The sequence below is a fragment of the Camelus bactrianus genome, chromosome 22 (genome assembly GCF_048773025.1).
Source record: "Camelus bactrianus isolate YW-2024 breed Bactrian camel chromosome 22, ASM4877302v1, whole genome shotgun sequence".
In the NCBI taxonomy this organism is placed as follows: Eukaryota; Metazoa; Chordata; class Mammalia; order Artiodactyla; family Camelidae; genus Camelus; species Camelus bactrianus.
Window position 1 is genome coordinate 20624320 of NC_133560.1, and position 21354 is coordinate 20645673.

At 53.6% G+C, this 21354-nt stretch overlaps 2 protein-coding genes across 2 annotated transcripts; one reads left to right on the forward strand and one right to left on the reverse strand.

Annotated features, from left to right (window-relative positions):
• Positions 1 to 11514: 11514 nt before the first annotated feature.
• On the forward strand, positions 11515 to 15217 carry LRRC25 (leucine rich repeat containing 25). The gene is made up of 3 exons (XM_010972160.3): positions 11515 to 11759; positions 12260 to 13068; positions 14784 to 15217. Exons 2-3 carry the CDS (start codon positions 12269 to 12271, stop codon positions 14920 to 14922), a joined length of 939 nt encoding a protein of 312 aa, XP_010970462.2. The 5' UTR covers positions 11515 to 11759; positions 12260 to 12268; the 3' UTR covers positions 14923 to 15217.
• A 2410-nt stretch (positions 15218 to 17627) lies between these two features.
• Positions 17628 to 20557, reverse strand: GDF15 (growth differentiation factor 15). Its single transcript, XM_010972159.3, has 2 exons — positions 20128 to 20557; positions 17628 to 18704 (listed from the first exon to the last, which is right to left on the reverse strand). Exons 1-2 carry the CDS (start codon positions 20426 to 20428, stop codon positions 18061 to 18063), a joined length of 945 nt encoding a protein of 314 aa, XP_010970461.1. The 5' UTR covers positions 20429 to 20557; the 3' UTR covers positions 17628 to 18060.
• Positions 20558 to 21354: the final 797 nt, after the last annotated feature.

Sequence of the window (21354 nt, forward strand, 5' to 3'; positions counted from 1 at the left end):
TACAGGCAGTCACACTTGGTGTATCACCCCGCAGAGCTACCTACACCCAGCACACACACGCACACACACACACACACACACACCCGCCCAGGGACACACTGTCATACACGTAGATAAACAGAGCTCAAATAATGGTTGTTACAGAATATTGAAAACAGACTACATTCATGTAGGCACACAGCCGCAAAAGACATGCATCGGCACGGCTGTGCCACAGCTTCCAACAGCTGTGGGAAGAGCCCACGAAGCTGCTAGCGGTCACCCTGGGCACACGGTCGCAAACTCCGGAGGGCTCCTCACAGGGACCTGGGGTCTCACCGAACCACAGATGACTCAGTGTCACAGAGTCACATGCAACACAAAGACTGCACAGACCAAAAGCTCCTGGGGTACCCAGACCACACCCTGGGAGCCACTCTGCACTGCCCCACAGTCACACCTCGTGTCAATAGTAAGTGCTAGGTGACTATTGTTTACTGACTGGGTCACTCCCGCTGGCTCCGCCTCTCAGCCTACAGTTGCCAGCTGTAAAAGGGATGCATTCCACCTTTAATTACCCCCCTACAGGAGTCGGGTGCAGGGAGTGCCTCCTTCTCCCACCTGGAGCCCTTCTTCTCCCCCTAAGGGGTGTGCAGAGGAGGTGGGGGCCAACACTGAGGCAAGGACTCCCGCAGGGCAGGGGCACCTGGGAGGGATGGAGTCCTGTGTGCCTGGCCACCCGTGTGCCGTGTGCGCTGGCTGTGTGTGGGCCGAGTAGGGGAGGCGGTCCAGTTGTGACTCTAGGTCTGGATGCTTTTATGATTGTTTGCCATAGGTATTCTGTTTGCCGTATACGACCGCGGGTGTGTGTGTGTGTGTGTGTGTGTGTGTGTGTGTGTGTAAACACGCGGTTCCTGTCTGAGTGCACGTGTGCGTCGTTGTGCGTGGGGAATTGGCAGGAACCGCGTCGCTGTCCGGGCAACCGTCCCTGGCTCTGCAGCCGTGGTGGTGCGTCCGCGGCGGCTGTGGTGGGCCAAGTGACGCCGCGTCAGGCTTTGTGCACTAGTGTGTGTGCCTCCGCGAGTGGGTGGATTGCTGGCCCCTTGGGATCTGTGCTGTGTGGTTGTGCGCTCAGATTTCCCGTGTCGTGTGTGTCTCCATCCGAGCGCCCCTCCCGCTGCCCGCCGACCCCCCCATCATGCTTTCCTCTTAGAAGTCCTCCCAATACCCTCCCCCCCGCAGCCTTCTGACGGGCGGGAAGTCGCGAACCGCTGGGGTTCCAGACAGGCGAAGAGGAAGGGAAGGGCCAAGCGGCCCCAGCCCCGCCCCCATCCCGAGGGGCCCGGGCCGGGGGTTGGAGGGGAACGCCAGCCCTTCCCACTTCCTGTCCAGCCGGCCACCCCCTCCCCCAGCTTCCTCTCCCGCAGGCCTCCCGGGGCCCCGGCCCGCGCGGAGGAGGGGCCCTCGCTGCGCGCAAATGGGGGCGTGGCCGGCCGGCTAATGTCTGGCGTCTAGCAGGCGACTGCTCAATGCCCTAGGGGCAACCGGTGCGTGGGCGTCAAGGACACCCTCATTGTAATACCCGTTCCCATCACCGTTCTCCAGCACCTACTCCCAGCCCAGCACAGAGAGGGTGTGACTCACCCAAGTCACACAGTATACTGGTGACTGCTGTGACTCCCGGGTCCCACGGACGCTCTCCCCATCACCCCAGGTGCCCCATTTATTGCCTAATGCTCTGTGGCTCCCCAGGATTCTGTGTGCCCTGGGCAGGTCCCTCGCCCTCTCTGAACCGCGGTTCCTTGAGTCGATGTGTCTTCATTCTACCCACAAACATTTATTGAGCTCCTGCTGTGTGCCGGCCCTGTGGCCCCAGCCAGGTCACGTTGCTATTGCTTGTGGAGCTAAGGGTCTGACGAGGAAGGCGGACGGTCAAAAGCTGACGAGTCAGTAGGACAGTTTCAGGGAGTGCCACGTGCTAGCGGGGGGGGGTGTCCCTGGTGAAGAGAACTGGGCGACCGCTGGGTTGGAAGGCGGGGGAGGGAGGGAGAGAGAGGGAGGAAGGAAGGGTGGGAGGGAGGGAGGGAGGGAGGCGGAGGCGCCCGCGGTCCCACGAGCTGCCAAGCAGGAGGCGAGGCGGCGGGGGCGACCAGCGCGGTTCTCATGGTAACCGGGACGGATCTTCAAAACACAGCCTGGGCGCCAGCGGAAAAGTCCGAGAAAAGCGAGCTCTGGGCCCCACACGGCGTCCGGGAAGCTGAGCCCCGCGCACATCCAACCAGGGCGCACGCCCTGCAATAGCAGAACCATAGAAGGGCCCCCTTCCCCGCCACCCATGCGAGGGAGGAGCATGAGGGGAAAGGAATTTTTTTTTTTTAAGAAGGGGAGGAGGTGGATCCAAAAGATCTGGAAAAAAAATGTTCAGATTGCAGTCAAGGCGCGTGCAAAGGCTCTAAGGTGGGCACACGGTGAAGGTATTGGAGGCAGAGAGAAGAGGGCCATGTGATTGGAGCAGAGGGGCCGGGCCACTCCCGGCAGAGACAGGTTGGGATTTGTTTTGAAAGGAATAGGGAGCAACGGGAGGGTGTGTAGCTGCGAGGGACAGGATCTGCATTCGAATTTTAAGAAGCTCCATAGGGCTATCGGGTAGATCGGGATGGCGTGGAGGAGGCAGGGAGCTTGACCTGGGAAGAGGGCCAGGTAGACAGGGGTCCTGGGACAGGGCAGGCCCGGGAATTGGTTTAAGAGACGGAGTGGGCCGTCGAGGAGAGCTCAGGCTCGAGACTGGACCATAGACCTGAGGCCCCTTTGCTGGCTCCCGGTCGCCCCCGTGTGGCTGCGCGGGGACTGCAGCCACCGACGCCAGCAAACCCAAGCCCCGCGGGGTTGGAGTCCGTGCCTGCGGGAGCCCGAAGACCGCTCTCCTGGTCGGGCATGCGGCCCACCTGGAGGAGGGGCCATCCCTCCCCTCACTGATGCTCTTCCAGTCCTTGCATTCTTCAGGTCCATCCTTCACAGGCCCACCTCCCGGCCTTTGCACTGTATGTTCCTGCAGCCTGGAGCGCTCTTTCTCTGGTTCCTGGTCTGGCCTAGTCTGGCTCTTCGGCCTTTGGCTGCAGTCTTCGTTCTTCTCCCCCACCCACCATCTCTTTCTCCTCCTCTCCCTCCCTTTCCTCCTCCGCCCCCCCCCCCTTTCTTCTCCTCCATATCTCCCTCCCGCTGCCTCCTCGCCTTCCCTGGCCATCTCTGCCAGATTACTGGTTCTGCACTAGCCTTGGTTGGACTTGACACTGTTACGATAAAATAGTGCCTCAAGTAATCTGTTGGCAGCGTCGGCCTCCCTTTAGATCCTCCCTTTAGATCCTCCCTCCCGGCAGACACAAAGGTGGGGGTGTCCATGAATATGTTACTTGAGTCCCTCCATTAAGGGGTGGGGACTTTGGGAGGGGCCTGGATCCAGGCGGGAGACCCCGGCAGCCCCTCCCTAGCACTGCGTGGGAGGCGGCCACAGCTGGGAGCAGGGTCTGCGCCTTGAGACATTGCCTCTTAGAAGCTGTAATTATGGGTAATTTTCTAACTGCAACACAAAAATTAAAACCCAAACAACACCGGGAGGGAAGAAGCCACAGCAGCTGGTGAGCACCGGGGCAGGCTGGGGTACGGGTGGAGATTCCAGCCTAGACTTGGTGGGAGGAGCAAGAACCCCTGGAGGGATGAAGGAGCGGGGGGTGGGGGGAGCGGGGAGGGCCATTCGGATCGGCTGGACTCCTTGGAGAGCCAGCAACCTCTTGGAGTCGCAGGTTTGCGAAATGGGGACTATACCGCAAGACCAATCACCTGGCGGCGGAACTAATTTCCCAGATGGAGGACCGGGGCCTGGGTTTGAACCCTGGCTGTGCCGGTCCAGCTCTCAGGCCCTGAGCGGGGGCGGGGGCTTATTGAACCTCAGCCCCCAGGCTCTCAGAGTCTTGATGAACTCCAGGCGAGAGAAGGGACGCCGGAAGACTGGGTGGAGGACCTACAGCCCCCGGAAAAGACAAACACACACACACCCTCGCCCACACACACACTGGGTGGAGGACCTACAGCCCCCGGAACACACACACACACACACACACACACACACACACACACACACACACACACACACACTCGCCGCCGCCCCCCACACCCCTCGCCGTGCTCCACAAAGCTCCTGACACTCACCGCTTCCAGCACCTTCCGTGGCGCCACAACCCACAAATCAAAACCCTGGCCCTGCCACCCTGTACTTGAACTCCTGAGTCAAGCTAATAATTAGAGCTTAGTGCACCCAGCTCTGATCAGCTCTTAAAAACCTCCCATCAGCCTCATGAGAGAGGTAGCCTTTCTTCTCCTCATGTTACAGAAGGGGGAAACTGAGGCTCAGAGAAGCACCTACGGGGTCACATGGGCGATCCAGAAGCCGCATCCCGTCCAGTGGAATGCCCCCAGCTCCCTCTCTGTGTCTGGGATACTCACTCTGGGAAATTGGAGGCATTTTGTGGAAACCTCAAGAGTAGGGAAGGAAGAGATGGCGGAGGGAGAAGCCTACAGCAGCTGCAGATAAAGTTCTGCAGGTAAAACAGGCTCAGAGCTGGGGAAGCTACTTGCCCCGAGAGTTGGGGCACAGGGTCCCCCGTTGGGGTGTGCTGGCAACGCCCCTCCCTCACCTCTCTCTGGAGCTCTACCTCTCTTCTTGTGTTGGAGGAAGGAGTTTCCATGGCAACCTAAGGCCTTAAGCTCCCGGGGCGGCACAAGGGGAGGAGTCTTTTCTTCCCTCGGAGAGACTCTCCAACCATCTGGGTCACATTGCACTGTTGGATTTTCCCGAAAATCTTGTTTTTGCACGTTGATTTCCCATGTCTCCAGTAATCCATGAGTTCTATGAGAATAGGGAATTCGAATATTTTGTTCAGTGCTGTGTCCTTAGTATTCAGAACAAGTCTGACACACGGTAGGGGCTTAATAAATTTTACCTGTTGCTGAATGAATGAGTTAAAAATGACCAATGTCTCAAAATGTAGAATGGATAAACAAGATTGTCCTCTGTAGCACAGGGAAATATATACAGTATCTTGTGGTAGCTCACAGCGAAAGAGAATGTGACAATGAATGTATAATATGTTCATGCATAACTGAAAAATTGTGCACTACACTGGAATTTGACACAATATTGTAGAATGACTATAACTCAATTAAAAATGTTTTTAAAAAAAAGACCAATGTCTCCTCTGGGATGGGGTGTGAGGCCTCTAGTGCCCTCAGGGGTCCCAGCCTGAGGGCGACACAGACAGTCATGACTTCCTCACACCCACCCGGTGTGGCCCAGGTGGAGTCTAGGGATCAGAAGAGAGAAGGACCAATTTTCTGCCTCTGCCAAGCCACCAGTACATGCAATTCCGAGCATGGCCACACGAGGACAGCAGAGACTTGCAAGTCCAACTGCTGAGAGTCCTAGCCGACCCCTCCTTAGCGCCCCTTTGGAGTGGCTCTTGAGACCCCAAGTTTCAGGCTTGGAATCTAGTCCACCTCTCTTGATCTTATCCACACCCTCAAGTAGGCTTCCAAATATATGTTTACGTATTTATGTACTGAATTATTTAATGGCAAAAAGAAGAAAAATACAGAAAAAAATCACCCAGCTTTCCCACTCCTCTCCCCAAAAAACTCGTTCTCACTTTGCTCTCTTACCTGCACATGTTTTCCCTTTTTTGTCTTTTTCTTCCTTTGAGAGACCTTCTTGGACTAACCTTTCCCCAAACTGCAAACCGCCCTGTCTTTTCCCCCAAGTCCCCAGAAATCTGTTTAACTTTTCTGCCCTAGCACAATTATTTCCTAACCTCCTTTAAAAAATGTGATAATTTATAAGTCATCGCATCTCCCCCCTTGGAATGTCAGCTCTCTAAGGGCGGGAGTTTTGCTGCATCCAGTAGGTGCTCAGTAAGTATTTTTGGAACGAATGAAATCTGACCAAAAATTTAAAATAAATAAACCTAGCAAATAAAACTAAATAACCTTCTCAGCCACCACCCCCAGGCAGTCACTATTACGAAGTCAAGTCTAAACTCACGCATCTGGAAGCGACAGACAGTCATTGTGGGCCATGCAACGGCTTTGCACACCCACCCTTCCAGGTAGATGCAGGCAAATGCATCTTGTCTGAGCAAGTGTAGCCTAAAGGTCAACCACACGGGTTCAAGGCTGACCCTTTGTTGCTGTAGAGCCTTGGGCACACCATGCCTCAGTTTCCTCGTGTGTAAAATGGGGGATAATGACAGTTCTTACCTCAAGGAGCTATGGTGAAGATGACATCACTTAATGCTACTTAAATAGCCAGTGCTTGGCCACTGGTTTTTTCTTTTTTGTTTCTTTTTTCTTTTCTTTTTTATTTAGTTTTGTTTTTGTTTGAAGAGCCTAGTTCTTATTTTTTCTTTTTAGATTTTTTTTTTTTTTTGGTAGGGGAGATAATTTAGGTTTATTTACTTGTTTGTTTTTAAAGGAGGTACTGGGGATTGAACCCAGGACCTCCGGCATGCTGGGCATGCTAAGCCTGCCTGTACCACTGAGCTATACCCTCCCCTCACTGCTATTTATAATTACTTAAAATATTTAAAAAATCTAACTGTTAGTATTCCCTTATATTCCTCTACCTATCTGAATTTCGAGTCCCCTAAAAGTAGACCCGGAGACCGGTCTTCAAGAGCATAGTTATTTGGAAGAAAGCCTTGGTCCGGGTGAGGAGAGAGACGGAGGCCTGCGGGGGGCACCAACTGGCAGGCTTCACTGGGCTGGGTTCCCAGGGGTCCCTCAGGGAGCAAGCGTGGAGCATGTTCTGTCTGAGGCAGGAGGGAGCTGAGGTGTTTCTAATCAACTCTCCTTCCGTCTGTGGTCGGGGCTGCTCCCAGGAGAGCTGTCTCGACCAGCAACATGGCCTCCCATGACCAGAGCAGCCTCAGCAAATTAATGCAGATCTGGCAGGTGGAGCGTGACGACCACAGCTGCCTCAGTGCCAAATTTTGTTTGTCCATCCCCGTCCCAAAGGCATTCAGTGTCTTCTAGAATTTTACTATACTGTGATCAACAAAGCCGTTTGACCACAAATGAGGTCTTTTCATTTCATTAAAACTCAAGCTTTACCTTCTGAATTCGATTTTTGTGCGGGATGGACCATCTACCCGTCCTTTGCCTTGGGACACTCAGCTGGTGTATTGGTCACACAGGTTCCCAACACCAGACACATGCTCACATTCATGTTTGTCTCCCAGCCCTTCACAGCCACTTTGCACAGTGGTTTTTACTGTCCTCATTTTATAAAGGAGGAAGCTGAGACAGAGAGAGTTTAAGGTACTGGCCCCAGGTCACACAGCAATGAAGTGGCTCGGTGGACCTCAGTCACTGTTTGCAGAATTAATGCCTGGAGGTCTGCAGTCACCCGAGTCTGCTCGTGTTCCGGGTTTGCGCCTAAGTCAGCTTGGCCACCTGAGCCTGACCCTCAGGCATCACACATGTCTCTGGTCCCCACCTACCAGCTCCAGAACCTCTCAGAGGTCTCAGGATCCCCAGGCCCTGGGATCGGCCTCTGCTGCTGTGTCGGGCTGCCTAGCACCCTGCCCTCCACCCTCCCGGGGTAAGACTGGACTCTAAGAGTAGTGAGACTCAGGCTAGGGGTTGGGGGTGTCAGTTGTTTGAAGGCTGTCACACGGAGATAGGAATGGCAGGAAAAGGCTGGGGCCAGAGATTTGGAGGCCTGGCCCTGGGGAGGCTCAGAGGTAGAGAGAGGGGGCAGATTCCGGAGAAGTGTGGCAGCCCCGGGACAGGACTGGAGGGGGATGAGGGGGAGGGCAAACCCTTGGCTCTGCTCCATCTCCCCAGACTAGGGGCTCCTGGGGGCAGGCTAAGGCATCACTCAGGCCAGGATGGGTACAGGGAGAGGTCAGAGGTTACTGAGTCAGAGGGAACTCTGTGCATCTCTGTCTTTGTCTTTGGGGGGGAATCTCTGAATTTTTCTAGGTATCTCTGGGGTCTTGGGGATGTTTGAGTTTTTCTGGGTATCTCTGGGGGTTTCTGAAGGTCTCAAAGTATCTCTGATGGTCTCTGGGTGTCTCTGAGGGTTTCTGGGTATCTCTGGGAGTTCCTGAAGGACTCTAAGTATTTCTAAAGTTTTGTGGGTATCTCTGGGGTCTTGGGAATCTCTGGGTTTTTCTGGGCATCTCTAGGAGTTTCTGAAGATCTCTAGGTGTCTCTGAGGCTCTCCAGAGGTCTTGGTGCTGACAGGCTGGCCTTGCCTGAGACTTGGGCCTGTCTCAGGCCGAGGCTCAGTGTATATCAAGTGGGCAGGAGAGGAAGTATGAATGTGTGCCCTCCAGAAGCTTCTGGCTCCTCTCAGCTGGGGAGTGAGGGGAAGGCAGCAGACCCAGGAGCTACCTTTCTTCACCTTTCTTCCCACAGCCTGGCGGTGACCTGTGCCAGCTGCACAGGAAGGCCCAGACCCTAGGTCCCCCCCAGACCCACCTCCAAAACCCACGGTCTCAGGTCCCAAGCCTGCCAGACCCCACCCCTCCCACCCCAGCCTGAGCGCCTGACACTTTAATTCCTCATTTTCTTCACTTCATTTCCTCATTTCCTCCTATTCTAAGAGGCCTCAGTGCTGGAATCCACCCACACCCAGGGCACCCCTCTGTTCCTCTTGTCCTAAAAGCCTGAGTTCTTGTGTGTGCTTCTTGGTTGATTTTTTTTTTTAACTTTTTTTTTTTTTTAAGGGGGCAGATAAAGAGGTTTATTTATTTATTTTAATGGAGGTACTGGGGATTGAACCCAGCACCTCATGCATGCTAAGCATGCACTCTACCACTGAGCTATATCGTGCCCCTCTTCTTGGCTGATTTCAATGTTTCCATTGACTGTGTTGACTGGGATTTGCAATTCAGCTGACATGATAGGATTCTAAAGGAAAAAAATAGAAAAACATATATGGGGAAGTTCTCCCTCCCATCCATCTACCACTAAGAGCTAACCCTAACCCCGGGGTATTTGTTTTTCCTGTTTCATTGACAGTTTCAGTTACAGGAAGCTTTTTTTTTTTTCCTCCAGTTTGGAGACATCTGCTCTCAGGCCTGCTCTCACCTCAGGGCCTTTGCACCAGCTGTCCCACCCCCTGAATGCCTTTCCCCCACCTCCTTACTCAATAAGCCCCTTCTTCTTTGCAATAAGGGCCCACTTGATCAAACCCATTAAAAAGTTGCCACCCTCCCTGCATGCTTCCCGACTTTTATTTTCCCTTCCACCTGTTACCTAGTTTCCTGATAGATTCTGCATGTTGCCCGTCTCCCGGATTGCTACCAGAACTCCACGGGAACTGGGAATTTGTGTTTTGTTCCTGGCTGTGTCTGCAGCTCTTAGACCACCATTGCCTGGCACACATAGGAGCTTAATAAAGGTTTGTGGAGGAAATAAATGAGCCTTTCCTTATTTTTTCATAGAGATCTGTAATTTCATTTGCATGATTCTGTGGCACCTCCCAGGCAAGATGAACTGTGACTGATCTAATCAATCCCTTAGGTGGTTTCCAATTTTTTTCTTAAAGCAAACAATGCTGCGACAAACCATTCTGTAGCTCTCTGACTTTTGTGTGTGAGTATGCCAAGTATACTTAACATAAAATTGACTATCTTAGCCATTTTAAAGTGAAAATTCAGTAAGTTTTAGTACATTCTTAGTGTTGTGCAGCCATCACCCTATCTAGTTCCAGAACATTTCCATCACCCCAAATGATGGTCACCCCAAACCCCTTCCCTATGAGCAGTCATTCTGCACCCACCCTCAGCCCCTGATGACCACTAACATACTGTCTCTGTGGATTTGCCTGTTCTGAACATTTCATATCAGTGAAATCGTACACTCTGTGGTCTTTTGTGTCTGGCTTTATTCACTCAGCATGATGTTGTCAAGGTTCATCCACGAGGTAGCATTTATCAGAGCTTCATTCATTTTTAAGGGCTGAATGATATGCATTGTATGGATAAACTACAGTTAGTTTATCTACTCATCACTTCCTGCCCCTGTCATTTTGTAAACATGCAAATATTCAAGAGGGTCCCAGTAGTGGGACGCTGGATCAGGGAGCACTTGCGTTCCTAATTCCCCTGACAGTGTGCCTACCATCGGGCTGAGCTACAGATGCTCCCCCCACAATGAGTGGGGTTGCCTGTTTCCCCACAGCCTGGCCAGCACTGAGTGTTATCACACTTTTGAATTTCTGCCAATCTGATAGGTGGAACCAAACAGTATCTCTGAGTTGTTGTAATTTGCTGTTTTCTTACTAGGAGTGAGTATCTTTGGGTTATTGAAGAACAATTTGCAGCCCTTCCTCAAAGTCTTTGTTCAAAACCTTTAACCATCCCTCTGAGTTTGGAACTAGAAAGAGGCAGAGTTTGAGGAGAGGGGAAAGCATGAGGGAATAGATTCTAACCTCCCAGAGTCCAGGAGAAGGCTCTTAACATTTATCTCATTTTACAGATGTGAAAACTGAGGCTCAGAGCAGTTAAGGTCAGACAGTGAGCCAGGGACTGGAAAAAATTTGAAGCTAGTCTGTCGGATGCCAGGACACAGTGAGGCTGAGACCCTTCCCACCCCACCTTCCCTCCTCTATCTCACTATCTCTCGGGGATCTGACTCAGGCCCCCCTCTCCCTCTGGGACTTCAGGCACCTCACAGAGTTGCCCATCTCCAGACCCCAGGCTCACTCCAGAGAGATCTTTTGACCCAGTGGCCTGCCTCTGCTCACTCACCTGCCTTGGCCCTGGGAATAAAGCCCTACTCCTCAGCCTGGTTTCCAGGGCCTGTGTCGCCTGTCCCCTGCCCATGCTACCAGTTCAGTTCCTCTGCTTAACCTCTTCACTCCAGCCATTCCACTCCTAACCATGCAGTCCCGGCCAGCCAGGCTTTCTCAAGCTGCAGGACCTTTGCTCCTGCTATGACTCCTGCCTGGAATCTGCAAGGCATTCATTTCTGCCCACCATGTCAGCTCATCCTCCAAGCCCCAGACTCAGCGTCCCCTCCCCTAGGAAACCCGCCTCACCTCCCCCTGCAGCATGGAGGCATGACTGGACATGAGGAGAGCTCTGAATTTTTGGCGGAGGCTAGAAGCTTAGAAAGGCAGGTTTTAGAAATTCTTGGCAAACTTCTACTCAGATGTTGAAGCCCCAATTCTAATGCCTTCTTCTCCAGGAAGCCTTCCAGCAGCCTGTCCCTTGCTCTGTCTTCTCCCAAGACTGAGTGCTTCTGGAGAAACTGGCCAGAGCTGAAACCTCTTGAGGGCTCAGCATGAATGATGTTTGTCAAATGAATAAATGAGTGCATAGGTTGGGAGTCAACTGAGCTGAGACCAGGAAGTGAGTTGATGAGTTAGCAGTTAATTGGGGTATTAATGGGGGACATGTGGTCAGTGGGTTCCAGCAAGAAGGAAGCGGGCTGCCCCTCCCCCTCCCGTGAGACTCCTGGTCCTTGAGGCCTTTGTGTGGGGCGGCTCTCTGTGTCTTCTTCATTCTTCCCCTCTACTCCACCAGGGCACCAGTTCCTCTTCCCTCTGAGTCGCTGGGTGCCGAGCTTGAGAAGCGCCAGGGACGACAGCGGATACGGATCCGGATCCGCAGAGGGTCCGACGCTCTGGTCCCAGAGTCCAAGAGAGCCACGACGCAGCCTCTCTGCCCTGGAGGCTTCCAGCACCGCCAAGGCAAAGGCGTGGCAGCGGGACCAAGAAGGTAGGACCGAGGCCCTAGAACCTGGGTCTGTGCAGGGGCCTCAAACCAGAACTGGAGGCCCTTTCAGCAGCCCCCACCCCCATCCCAGCCCAAGCCTCCCAGACACTCACAATTTGCAATTTTGGGAGAAAGGCCATGGGGCTGGGCCGTTACCGGGACAACCGCTCATTTGCAACCGCCCGTCTTGGCCCGTGAGGGCTCCCGAAGTGTTTGGGGAAACATCTGAAGGGGCTCATCTGAGAGAAGGGGAAGGGGCTAACTGGATCGCCTCTTCTTCCAAGATCGTGAGGCGCCGGGGTTAGGTACTCTTAGGAAGAAGGGGAGACTGAGGCCGGGGACCAGAGCCAACCAAAGAGGAGTGACCAGCGAAGGGCTAGGTTTTAACATTTCAGAAGTGGCCTGACCTGCTCTGAGCTATAAAAAAAAAATAAACAGAGGTGGTGAGTGGGAGGTTGACCACAGGCTGAGGTCAAGGCCTGGATTCTGGTGTCTTTCCCTAGGTGGCTTGAATGGGGGGTGCCCTGATGTGGGTGCTCTTGTTGCTGCTGCTGCTGCTGCTGCTGCTGCACAATCCAGGCAGCCAGGGGTTGTCGTGCAACGTGTCATCGGGGGACGTGGACTGGACCAGGGAGTTCACAGACACGTGCCTGAACTTCAGCGGCCAAAACCTGAGGCAGCTGCCCCAGAACCAGTCTCTACAGGCCAGCAGCGTGCTCCTCCTGGACCTGTCTGACAACCACCTTAAAAAGCTCCCACCGCTCTTCTTCACCCTCCTGGGGGAGCTGCAGGTCCTGGATGTGACAAACAACCAACTGGACCCCGTGGACAGGGCGCTGGCTGAACGCTGTAACCTTGACCTGAAGGCTGACTGCAGCTGTGGCCTATTACCCTGGCATGAGGTCCGGCGGGACAATTGCTCTGACCAGTTGCCTCTGCAGTGCCTGGATATGGCTACCGGAGGCTGGCACAACCTCTCTGCCTTCTTGGAGGTGGGCTGTGCCTCTGGCCTGTCCACAATGGCCATAGGAGCTCTGGCGGCCAGTGGAAGCCTGCTCCTCCTGCTTGCCGTTACTGGCCCAGTGCTGGCCTGGAGACGCTGTGGCCATTGGGTGGATGGTAGCTGGGGACTGAGCAAAACATGGACTGCGCAGGATGTTCCCAGGTCTGGCTCTGGCTGGCAGCCGAGGTACAGTAGCCGGAGCCTCAGCCAGAAGCCCCCAAAGGCCACCCTGCCCCAACCTTCCACACCTGACTATGAGAACATGTTCGTGGGCCAGCCAGCTGCTGGGCACCAGTGGGCCGAACCCAGGTGAGTGACAAACACACATCTACCTACAAGACTCTTGAGCTGATGATCAGGGTTCAATTTCCCAGCACTGCCTCTTACATACTGTGTGATCTTGGGCAAATAGTTTCATCTCTCTGGGCCTCAGTTTCCTCATCTGTAAAATGGAGCTAATAACAGCTCTCCACCTTATGCAATTGGGCTAAGAATTAAGTGAGTTCCTGTATGTGAAATAAGCTTCCCCCTTCGTGACCTGCAAACCCAGTTTCTGGCTGCTAAGCATGGGGAGAGAGGAGGCAAGTGTTCAAGGCAGAGTGGGGGCTCTGCAGTGGCAGTCAGTGGCCTGGGCTTAGGTCTCATGTCATCCAGGGCTGTCTCTGAATCCCTGTTTCTGTCTTGTAAAATGGGACAGCACCCCCATCTCCCTCTGACACACAGGAGATGCTAAGAAAGCCACCTGTGTCCCTCTACCCCTACAAAGCCCCGACACCTCCAGAATTGGCTGGGCTTAGATAGATAGGTTCAGCTTTTCCAGGTTGGATGAGGGAGTGGAGAGAATTTCAGGGAGAGGCACAAGCAGGGGCAAAGGCCTGAAGGTGGGAGAGAACAGAGAATCTGCTGTGGATGTGTTTTGAGAAGGCAAGATTGCAGAACTGAGGTTGGAGAGGGCTGGGGGGAATCCAAGCAGGAAGGGAAGAGGGTCATGGCTGAGTTTGGGCAGCAGAATCCACAAGGCAGAGAGGCCTCTGGGAGGCTGTTGGTGAGAAATGAGAACATATGCAAAGCAGATGCAAATATGGCTCAAAAGCAGAAGTAGTCTGCGGTAGGGAGTTGAAGGCACCAAACTCCCTAAGGCAGCTTGTGTTCTGATGCTCGCCTCTGCCTTGCTGTCACCAAGATCTCCAGGACTAATCTCTAAAACCATTGTTTAGAATTGGATGTGTCAGTTCCCTCCTACATTTTACAGTTGCAGAAATGGAGATTCTGGGAGGTAGGGGAATGACTTGCCCAGGGTCAGAAGCAGAGGCAAGAAACAAATGCTGACTTCCATCCCCATACAACCATTTATATGTTTGGAATGATTCATACTAAAGTGTAAATTACTGACAGACATAGCTTGCCCAAAGGGGCCTTTATTACAAGAGGAGCCAGGCATAGGGTTAGGCTGTTCTGGAGGCAGGAAAATTCTTCTCTGGGGGTCTTGTCCACCATAGCAAGACATACCTAAGAAGCTACCTCCTCCCTGACCAATTCTATGGATGTGGAAACTGAGACTCAGATTTATTTTTGTATCGAGGCCACAAAGTTAGTTGCTTCAGGGGACCTGGTGAAAACACTTCCCATCTGAAGAGGCACTGGCTCGGCTCCAGCCACTGGTATCCATGTGGCTGGTGTGATTAGAGCCTTCAGTTTTTCAAGAGAGAACCGAAGTCTAGATTTTAATGTAAAATATGGGCAACCATCTTCAACTTTAAGGAAGGAAAAAAACTTCCAATGACTCAAGGTCTTTGGACCAGAGCGTTAACAATGCTGAATCCACAGAATCTTCTCTGAATCACTGCCCCTCCTTGCTTTCCTCAGAAAAAGTTGGGCCAGGCTGAGAGAACACTGTCCTGAGCCTCAGTTTTCTATGTAAATATCAAGAGTTGCCTCAGCTGCCCTGACCTTCCTTTGCCTCTCAAAGCTGACATGCAAGCTCCCTGAGTCCTACCTTCCCTCCCATCTGTCTGTCCCCACAGGGCTCACCCTTCAGAGGACAGCGACTTCTACATGAACTATGAGAGCCTCCACCAGGACTCCCAGCCTGTCTACTGCAACCTGCAGTCACTGGGCCAGGCCCCGCTGGACGAAGAGGAGTATGTGATCCCTGGGTGCTGAGCCTTCATCATCTCAAACTCCAGCCTGCCCCCTTCTGGGTGACTTGGGGCATTCTGGCTCTTCCCTGGCCTCAGTCTTCCATCTGAGGAATGGGGCCAGGGAAGGATCATCCTTGAGACCCCAAAGAGGCTCTACAGCCCCCTCCCTAGCCCACTCTGCTCTTCAGGCCCCTTGGAGGCTAGAGGGGGTGGAGGAGAGACCCCAACACGGGGACAGGAGGGTCAATGTGTGAACTCTGTCATCACCCTCCTGTTGGTATGCAGGTGGTACTCAATAAATGCTGCAAGGTTGACAAGGCTGCTGGTGAGTGGGCTCCTCAGGGCGGGGATATCTGAGCTCCCAAGACAAGAGCTCTGAGACTCCCAGATTGCTCTCAAGCCCCAGTCTCTCCTCTGCCCCTCCCAGGCCCCCTTCTCAAGTGCCTGGTATCCAGACTCTGCCCCCCAAAGCAGCCCACACCAGCCTCAGAGGGATGTTTATAGCTCATGAATGGGACTGTTTCCCTCCCCTGCTCACACACCTTCCATGGCTCCCCACTGCCCCCAAATCTTCAGCCTGGTGGTTGGGACCTGCGTGATCCAGACCTGCCACCCTCACTGTCCTCTCCCCCCTCCTTCTGCCCTTCTGGTCTGGACCTTCTCCCCATCCAGCCCACTTCCTTCCTGAAGCTTTCATTTTTTCATGTCATTTACCCATACCATTTTTTTAGGCCCAGAATGCCGTTCTTTTCCCCACATTTTTCAACTCAAACATCTTAATACAGAGGCAGAACTCTGGCCTGGGCATCAGAAGGCATGGGTCGGGTCCAAATCTTGATTCTACCATTAACTCTCTGAGCCTCAGATCCCCCCATCTATAAAATAGATCACCTAGGGGTGATTATAATTGGTCTCTAAGGCTGTTTTGGCTCTTATATGCTGGGATACCTTAACTCATTCTTCAAAATCCAGGTGCAATGCCAATGGCCTTCTGTGGTACCTCCTCAGGTAGAGTTAACCACTCCCAGAGCTCAGTGTTTTTCAAGAGTTTGTTTAAGTTCATACCTCAGCTGGTCTCAGCCCAGCTCCTGCCAAGACCCCAATCCAGGGGAGACAGAACTGGACACAGACCCGACCAGGCCCAAGAGGTCAAGCCTGGGCCAGATGGAAGGATGGAGCTAGGTCTGCCAGAGGGCGATGAATGAATGCAGGAGTTTGAAAAATGCTGTAAGAGGGGAATCTGGAGTGGGTTTTGAAGGATGCATAGGTGTTTGAGAAGTAGAGAGGACAAGGCATACTGGGCAGGGGGACCAAGTGTGGAGGCATGAAAAGGGCCATGGGCAGGAGGGACTAGCAAATGCAATGGCTGATGTTTGGGGAGAGACTCAGTATGACTTCTGCTAGTTTTGGGTGATCCTGGTGTTGAGTTTAATTTTGAGGCCCTCTTGGGTTCTCCAATACTTGGGGGAGTGACCTGGGTGGAAAAGGTAACCTATGAGGGTCTTTGGTTTCCTTGTACCCCTGTATCTCTGCCCAAGACACTGCTCAAGCCCCCAATCCTGCCCCCAATCATCTGTCTTCTTCCTCCCAACAGAGATCAGATCCCATCCCTCCCCAATTCCTGTAACCTCATGTCCCCTCATTACTCTTCCAATAGATCCTCCCCCCTCACCAGCACCAAGGGGTTTGGTGGGTTCTGGCCCCCACCCAACTCTCTGGCCCCATTTTCAACAGTTTCACTGCTGGATTCTGAGCTTGTTCCCACCTCAGGACTCTGCACCTCCTGTTCTTCCTGCCTCAAATACCTGTCCCCCAACTCTTCCCTTAGTCCTAGTCTTCCCCCAGGTCTCAGGTCAGGTGTAACCTCTTCAGAAAGGCCCCCTCCCCTGACCACCTAAATCAGCCTTGCCCCTGTTCACTAATGCATTGCCTGGGCTGACTCCTTGGCACAGTTCTTAGTACAACCAGCTGCTTCCTTACAATTTATCTTTTATTCATTTATCTTGTACTCATTTGTCTCCTGCACTTGATCGAGCTTGAGTGGAGTGGTTTCAGCCTATCGTGTTACTTTGCATCCTCAGTGCCCAGCCAAGGCCTGGCACAAAGTGGGTACTCCCTGAATACATTCAGGGGCACCTGTAGTTGTTCAGATCCGCCTTTGGGTGGTGGTGTTCACAGGGGATACATCCTACTCACTGCTCAAGCTGGGCACTCTGTCCTCCAGACCCTCATAACAGTTCCTCAGGGTAGACAGGCAAGCAAGTGTGGGGAAGGAGCTGGACTTGGTACACCTCAACAATTCCAAGCTCCTAAATAGGAAAAAGTAGAACCTGGGAGATGTGAGTGAAAATGTTCTTCACAACTTACTTGTTAATCCCTGCTCTTTTTATAGGAAAGGAGAGAGGCACCATTAACATGAAGGGAGGTACCACAAACAGGAGGACTAATGGGACACTTCTAGGTCAGGGGCGCCTGGTTGCAGGGGGACAGGACTCTGGGCTGCTGGTGTTTGGAAAGGTGATTCCAATGTGGGGAGAGACAGCAGGATGGTGTTAGAGACAAAGTCTGGTAACTACAGAAATAGGAGTACTGAGAGATGAGTGGAGATGGATAGAGACTGAGACCCAAAAAGGTCTCAGAAAGAAAAACAGACGAACAGGGAGATAGAGAAGCACAGAGACAGACAGAGAGGGATGTCCCCAGCTGCCCTTGTCCCCATGATGCCCACTGGCGTCATGACCACCATCCAATTGCTTGGCATCCCCAAGAATGTCCTGGCACCCATTCCCTGAACTGTTCTCATCACCCCATAGCATGTCCCCGGTGGGAATTGAGGCCAGGGAGGGCTCTTCCCAAAGTTACCAGTTCCATCCTGGGCACCACAGGGGTCAGGTCAAACAGTCTCATTTTTATTACCAGAGTTTTATATAAATGCACACTCTGTCAGACCACCCCACCCCAGCCCTCTAGGCCCGGGGAAGATCACCCCAATAAATTAGTAATAAATAACAAACTTATAAATACAGCGGTTTGGACGGGAGGGGGCAGATAGCAGTGGTTAGAAATCGGGTCCTTCAGGTTCCACGAGCCCATTAAAAAGGCAAGGACGACTTAAGTCACTTCCATTGCGCACGTGCCATAAGTGAAGGACCGGGGCCGCTCATACGCAGTGGCAGTCCTTGGCCACAAGGTCGTCGAAGGGCGTGAGTGACACGCTGCCCTCGCTGTCTCGGTGCATGAGCACCACCGGCTCGTAGCTGGCCGGCACGCAGCACGGCGCAGGTGCAGCATCAGGATTCAAGCCGTGCAGGCGCGCCTGCATCTGCGCGTGCGTGTTAGCCGACCGGAAGTGGCTCGGACAAGCGCCGATGCACATGCGCACGTCCAGCTCGCGCGGCGCCACCACCCAGTCCGCCCAGCCCAGGTCCTCGACCGAAGCGCGCAGGCTCTGCAGGCGGCAGCAGCGCTCCCGCCCGAGCGGGCAACCGTCCCGGGTGTTCGCATTCGCGTGGCGACGTCCCCTGGCGGCTCTTGACCGCCAGTGCAGCTCAAGCTGGGGCTGTGTAGAAGGCAACGCCTCCAGCAAGTGGTCCGCACGCGGCAATAGTCGCAGGCGTATTACGGGAGCCCGGGAGCCTTCGAGGCTGAGCTGACGCTGTAGTGACCGTGTCACGTCCCACGAGCTCCTCGCCGTCGGGGACAGCCGGAGAAGGGCCCGATGCAGGCGGGAGGATGCGAGGAGCCCCTCAGTTAAGTCGACCCGGGGGATGCTCAGGTGCAGGTGGCCACCTGGCCCAAGTCGCACTATGGGAGAGAGCGAAGAAAGCCAGTCACCCACTGGGCTACTGTGGGCCAGTCACAGGGGTGCCCATTTCCCCCAACACCTCAAGCTGGATCCCACCTCAGGACCTTTGCACAAGCTACTTCCTCTACCACTCACTCTTTCCCCCTGAATCTCAGCATGGCTGGTTACATATCCCTCCATCCTGCCTAAAATAGACACGGCCCTATTTTCTTTGGTTGTCTATCATTTGTCTCCCCTACTAGAAGTTCAGCAGGGATTTATGTCTGCTTGGTCATCACTGTGCCTGGCACACAGTAGGTGCTCAGTAAATACGTGCAGGAATTATGTATATCTGCTCTGTAGGGAGACTGAGATTTCAACACTGCCTCTGCCTCCTCCTGGCAGTCAAAATCATTTTTATCAAAGGCTAAGTGCCCAGGGCTGGGGATACAGCAACCGGCTACTGTGTTCAATTGTCTGGGTCTCAGTTTCTACATCTGAGAAATGAAGAGTACGCGGCTCCCCAGAATTCTCAGACCTCCAGGTTGGTACAGATGTTGGGAAGATTGGGGAGACTGAGGTTTGAGGGCTCTCGACCCAGTCAGTAGGCTTAGAGACGGCGAGAGGTTTACCTGGAGTCTAACAGCACAAGTAGCATTAGGGCGGGATAAGAGCTCTTTCCTGTCCCCTCCCAGTTTCTAGCGCAGCCCAGCTCTCCTTGCATCTCTTCTGCCACCCGGACCGTCGGTGAAGGGCGTGAAAATACTCCACTCCCTTTCTAAGGCACCAGTAGTCACCTGATACTTCGGCAGTGTCTTGGCGCGATTGCATCAGATTCGTAACCAGCCCAAGGAGGTTCTGCCCATCTCTACGCACTAATCTCTCCCCGCCTCCTTCCCCACTTCCGCCGGACCCCTGGATCCTCCCTCCTGGAATCCCCCAACTACCCTTCCCTTACTTCCAAGGCAGAGACCACGCCCCGCGCCCGACCGTGTCTCCGGGTTCTCCAGGCTCTACGAGCCTGCAGTAGAACCGATGGATTCTCTGGGCTTTAGTTTCCCCATCTGCGATCCCCGGAGATGTTGTAACATCTCACGTAGGCTAAGCCTCGTCTTGTCGCGATGCATCCCTGGCCACTAGCTCCCCACCTCAGCCCGGAAGGGGGACATTCTTGCTCTGTTCACAGATGGGGAAACTGAGGCTCGGGGGCAGACCTAGGCTTCTGTGTCTCAAAACCACTGGTTATGGGGGGGGGAGGATATAGCTCAGTGGTACAGTGCATGCTTAGCATGTGTGAGGTCCTGGGTTCAATCCCCAGTACCTCAATTACAATAAATAAAGAAAAAAAGAAAGAAAAATCTAATTACCAGCCCCCCCCCCAATAAAAACCACTGGTTAGATGATGGGAGCTGCTCAGGATGGGATCTCGGAAATTTCACTTACGCTTTGGAGTGAGTATCTGGACTTGAGGGGCGGTGATGAGGTCCGGGTTCCAGTCCTCCCAGGTCTGGTTCGCTCGAAGCCGGGTCAGGAAATCTTCGTAGCGTTTCTGCAACTCCCGGAATCTGGAGATATCCAGACTGGAGTGCACGTTAGAGGGTCCCGGCAAGGCTGGGAGTTGATCCTGGGCCAGAGATAGGGCGCCTCCCGACGGTAGCCAGGAGAGCATCAGCAGCATCAGCAGCATCAGCAGCACCAGCAGCACCGGAGAGCGGTGCAGTGGTGTCTGTAGCTGCCCGGGCATGGCTGTGCTAGTTAAGCTCTAAGCTGGGACTGACCGGACGCTGCTGGACTGGCCTTTATAATCCTCGGACTTTGTCCGCCCCCGCCTGCCTGGTCCCGTGGATGCAGAGTAAACACTCCAGGGGCCACACTGGGCGAGGTCTTGGGCTGCTTTTCAGGGGGTGGCGCTTTTGATGGGGGGGGGTGCTCCTAGGTATGCTGGGAAACGCCCCCGCCGCAGGAGCCTCTTTGAGCCTCACTATCCTTTTCTGTGAAATGGGGACAGCATTCCAGCTTGGTGGGCTGGTGGAAAGAATACTTTTCTCAAAAAAGATTTATTACTATGTGCTAAATACCATAGCAGAAGTTTAAGAGGTGACCTTCCCTGATGGGAGTCCCATCTCTCCCCTCTCAGCTTAGGATCAAAGGCTGAAGATAGTGAAAACCAAACCTAGAGGAAAAAAGAGCCTGAAAGAGTCAGAACGTGCAACTTGGGGGCAAGTCATTCCTTTCCATCACACCTCTGTTTCTTCATCTGAAAAATAAAGACTGAGACTTTCACAGGCGAGAAGGGCAAATGAGGCATAAAGGACAGGATCAGGCACATAGCAGGTGCTTGACCAACTGGGTGTTTTTACAGTTACTCAGCCTCAACTGGGGACTCCTACCTATTCTTCAAAACCCTTCTCTAAAAGCCCCTTTTCTAGGAAGCCTTCTCTGACATTACCTCTTCACCAGGGTGCTCCCAACCCCATCCTTTCCTCCAGCCCAGCCCTGACCCCACAGCACTGAGAGTGTGTGTGCTTGGCTCTGTCTGCCCCAGACTGGGGGCTTCTTGAGGGCTTGGGCAGGGATGAAGCTACTCTGGGCCCTAATCCCTTGGCTGCACCCAAAGAGGAGGTAGCAGGGACTTGGGATGCTGGGGCCTAGGGCAGGGAGGGCTGGTGT